At 42.9% G+C, this 4,082-nt stretch overlaps 1 protein-coding gene across 3 annotated transcripts in view; it reads right to left on the bottom strand.

Annotated features, from left to right (window-relative positions):
• C6H20orf96 (chromosome 6 C20orf96 homolog) overlaps positions 1-4,082 on the bottom strand; it is a 12,452-nt gene that overhangs the window by 6,378 nt on the left and 1,992 nt on the right. For 2 of the 3 annotated variants that reach the window (XM_072414264.1, XM_072414263.1), the window contains exons 2-4: positions 3,432-3,535; positions 1,539-1,668; positions 1,340-1,455 (exon numbers count right to left, since the gene is read on the bottom strand). In XM_072414264.1, the coding sequence (XP_072270365.1) occupies positions 1,340-1,455; positions 1,539-1,668; positions 3,432-3,434 (249 nt within the window). In that variant the 5' untranslated portion in view covers positions 3,435-3,535. The remainder of the gene's footprint in view (positions 1-1,339; positions 1,456-1,538; positions 1,669-3,431; positions 3,536-4,082) is intronic. The other variant, XM_072414265.1, reaches the window with a different exon arrangement.

Raw genomic sequence — 4,082 nt, 5'->3', positions numbered from 1 at the left:
GGGAATTTGAATGGCACATGAGTGATCAGAAGGGGAATACCAGTATGAATGGCACATGAGTGATCAGAAGGGGAATAATCTTTTTTTTCTAGATTTTCCTCCTTTAAAATTGGGTGCGTCTTATATTCCGGAGCATCTTATACGGCGAAAAATACGGTACATAAATATATATTATTACACAGTACTTATATAGCGCCAACATAATATGCAGTGGTGTACAAAGTCCATACTCATGTCACTAACTGTTACTCAAAGGGGCTCACAATCTAATGTCCCTACCATAGTCATATGTCATTGATACAGTCTAAGGCCAGTTTTGGGACCTGAGTATTTGAGTTTGACACCCCTGCTGTAAAGTAACAAGGACATTGGACAGGGTATATGATGAGCAATAATAGTTTGTTACGTGTTGCTGACATCTAGTGGCCACTGATAGAATTACACCCAGAATACAAAGTGCTCACAAACTATCTGTGTTGAAAAAAACGCAGACACTGCAAATAACCTGAAACACTTATTACATATTAGGAAACAACTGCAGCTCCCATGACTGACAGATATAGCCCTACCAAAGACGTGAAGGAAACGGAACCTTAAACAAGATGGCTATGTATACTATAAGAGATCATTGCTATTCAGTTTCGAAGAAATTCTATTCACACACAGCCACCCCAAATATCTGCACATCTTGTACGACGCTACGCCTCTAACATGTGTGCACACATGGAGTGGCTTCACTTTCACCTTTTGTGTGTGTCAAGCAGGTTTAAGTCAGAAAAATAAACTTTGCTACAACGCAAACGGGGCTTTAAAAAAGGTTCTGTTTATACTGTGCTGTGAATCGGAATGTAATGAAACATATATTAATAAATAATATAAGAAATGTAAGACTACTTATAAAACAAATTAAGATTGTCATTATTAAGTATTTATGATTGGCTTCATTCCATACTTACCTCTTTTCCAAGGGTCTTATTTATCTAGTTCAGTTAAATCACGGTTTCTTCCTCTTCTACTTCGGTTGAGGTGGGGGTGCTCCTTAAGATTGGTACTCAGTGACAAATGTACAATACCCTACGCAGAAGCTGTGTAATGACACCCCCCAATTAGGTAGGCTTGACAGCCAGGAAACGGTTTAAATGATGCTGACTGTCATTCAAACCAGGAAAGTACAGCTGGAGTCTTAAAGGGTGTTAAAGGGATTAAATAGGACCATTGCAGCTAAATTGGCCATTACCAGCATGAAAGTCAGACATTTTACCATCACAGTTTACATCTTCTAAAAATCAACAAAGCCAATATTATTCTATGGATAGGTTAATATGCAAGTGCTACATACTACCAGAAAGTCACCACTCAGCCGGTTTCTTGTCTTCTGATGATTCTTGTCTGTAATTGAGCCCGGAGGTCTGCTCTTTGTCCTTTTGGGGCTGTCAGTTTCGATACGTGGCAAACCTAAGGAATACATACAGCAATAGATACATATTAAAGGGATCCAGTTCCATCTAATGAGCCTGATAAAGGGGTGTGAATGTTACCTATAGAAGGCAGGCTCTTTGCATTGGTCCCTATGACACCCCTGTGGTGCTGGACACATGAGCTCTTTGGGGTCCTGCAGGCTGCACAGCTGTGTCCATTCATGGCGTTCCTCTGCCACTTGCTGTAATCCTGGGGCACAATGAAAAGCAAACATTATCATAACTATTACTTAATCTGTGTCCCATCCAGTTCTGTATAAAACAAATTGTAATTATTAGTGTGTCATGGCTGGATGCAGATAACTGTGAACAATAGGTCATTTAACCACTCCCCTCCCTGTTGGTGTTCCCCAAGGGTCAGTCCTTGGACCGGTTCTCTTTTCTCTGTACACCTCCTCTCTCAGTAGTCTCATATCCTCCTTTGGCTTACAGTACCATCTGTATGCTGATGACACTCAAATCTATCTGTCCACCACTGACCTGTCTCCCTCAGTCCTGGATAAGGTCACCATCTCATCATGGATCTCATCATGGATGTCTGACCGATTTCTGAAACTCAACCTGAAGAAAACAGAACTCATCATCTCCCCCCTTAAATTCCAAATCTCCCCCTGACATATATCTAACTGTTAACAACACTGTTATTCGGCCCTCCCCTCAGGCACGTTGTCTTGGTGTGACCTTTGATTCTGCCCTTCCATTTACCCCCCCATATTCAGACCATTTCCAGGTCCTGTCACTTTCACCTACACAACATCTCCAAAATCCGCCCCTACCTGTCCCCTGAGACCACCAAACTCCTTGTACATGCTCTTATATCATCTCTTGTCTGGACTACTGTAACATCCTTCTCTCTGGTATTCCACTAACACGACTCTCTCCTCTACAATCTATTATGAATGCTGCAGCCAGACTCATCCATCCTTCCCACTGCTTCTCTTCTGCTGCCTCCCTTTGTAGTTCTCTTCAATTGGCTTCCATTCCATCTGAATCAAATTCAAGTTCCTGTGCTTTGCCTTTAAATCCCTACACAGTTCTTATCCCACTTACATTTCTGACCTGAAAAATACCCCCCCAGCCGCTCTCTTTGCTCCTCCATTGACCTACCAATGACTTCCTCACTCATAACCACATCACACGCACGGCTCCAAGACTTCTCTAGAGCTGCCCCACTCTCTGGAATGGTCTTCCTCATCCTATTCGGCATGCTCCTACTTTTTGTTCATTTAAAAGACCACTAAAGTATATATGGAGCATCAGCTCTTGACTGGTGCCCCTTTTCCAAAGCTCCAGCTGGTCCCCTGCTAATACAGTAGAACTGTAGAGCAAAATAGAAAGTGAAATACATAATGCAGGCTGCCCTTGCAGTCCTCCATGTTTCTAAAACAGCTGTCAGGCACTGAGAGAAGCCTCAGCAGCCCTTTCTCCAGGAATTTAAGCTCTTTCATTACTCTTTTTGTATGCTTATCAGAATAACTGAACATCTGAGGTTGTATCAACAACTAAAAGTTGTCTGCTGTCTGTAAGCGAGAGATCTTGCAAATGTGCTAATAGACGGCAGATTTATTTAACATTATTCCATGTTCCCGCCAGGTAATGGGCCTGGCGTAGAAGCACAGAAAGGATAATAGATGGAGGGCTGCAGATCTCCGGGCTAGGTAATTATTTCCCTGCTGACACACAGAGGGCTGGCAGCTAACACAATCTAAAGATCTGCAGTGTTACATAATTTAGTTATATTTCAGACTGTCTGTACAAAATGTTCTTACTACTGTATTCCTCCAATCACCATCTCGTGGAGACAGGTGGTACTGACAATTCCCTTCTCAACTAAATTGCTGGCGGGGAAAGTTGCTGGGATGTGATGAGATTTTATCATCATATAAAAACTGATATGCAGCCATAAACAGGGCACTGTAATCAGAATGTATTCGCAGGAAGATGTCCTCTTACCATAAACCACGCAGTCTGAGATGCTCTTTGTGTCTGTGGGGATGACTTTGCCAGGTTTTAGATTTGCAGAATTCGGTCAGGGATGTGCTGATCTCTGGGATGGCCTGTCATGAGAGATACAGAACTTTACATTATTAGAGGTGAGGAGGATTAGAGAGTCACAGACCTGTATGGCATCCTATTGTGAGTCAATGCACTGCCGCTCTCTAAATCTCACACTGGAATCTCTACACAAAGCGTTACACCATATAGCTTCAGATCCAGGGACCTGTCTACAGGGCCACAGAACTGAATGTTACCGGTATAATAAAACTGTATTTACCCCATAAAACAGAACTGTATGTCTAAGGTATAATAGAACATGTCCTGATATATCACAAGTGTATATCCCAATATAACAGAAGTGTATGTCCCTGGAATATGTCTCCCTCTGGAAGACTGTTTGTGCATCAAAGGGGGTCTGCCCATCTCTGGAAGAGTTTCATTTTCTAAGAATGTGTCTGTCTGTTTGTCTCCTTGAGACTGTCTATCTGTCCCTCTTTGGGAGTCCATGCGTCTGTCTGTCCCTCTCCAGAAGGCCGTCCGTCTGTCTGTCCCTCTCCGGAAGGCCGTCCGTCTGTCTGTCCCTCTCCGGAAGGCCGTCTGTCTGTC

The sequence above is a fragment of the Pyxicephalus adspersus genome, chromosome 6 (assembly GCF_032062135.1).
Source record: "Pyxicephalus adspersus chromosome 6, UCB_Pads_2.0, whole genome shotgun sequence".
Taxonomy (NCBI): domain Eukaryota; kingdom Metazoa; phylum Chordata; class Amphibia; order Anura; family Pyxicephalidae; genus Pyxicephalus; species Pyxicephalus adspersus.
The sequence above is the reverse complement of the archived record's forward strand: the minus strand, read 5'-3'. Positions and strand labels throughout refer to the sequence as shown.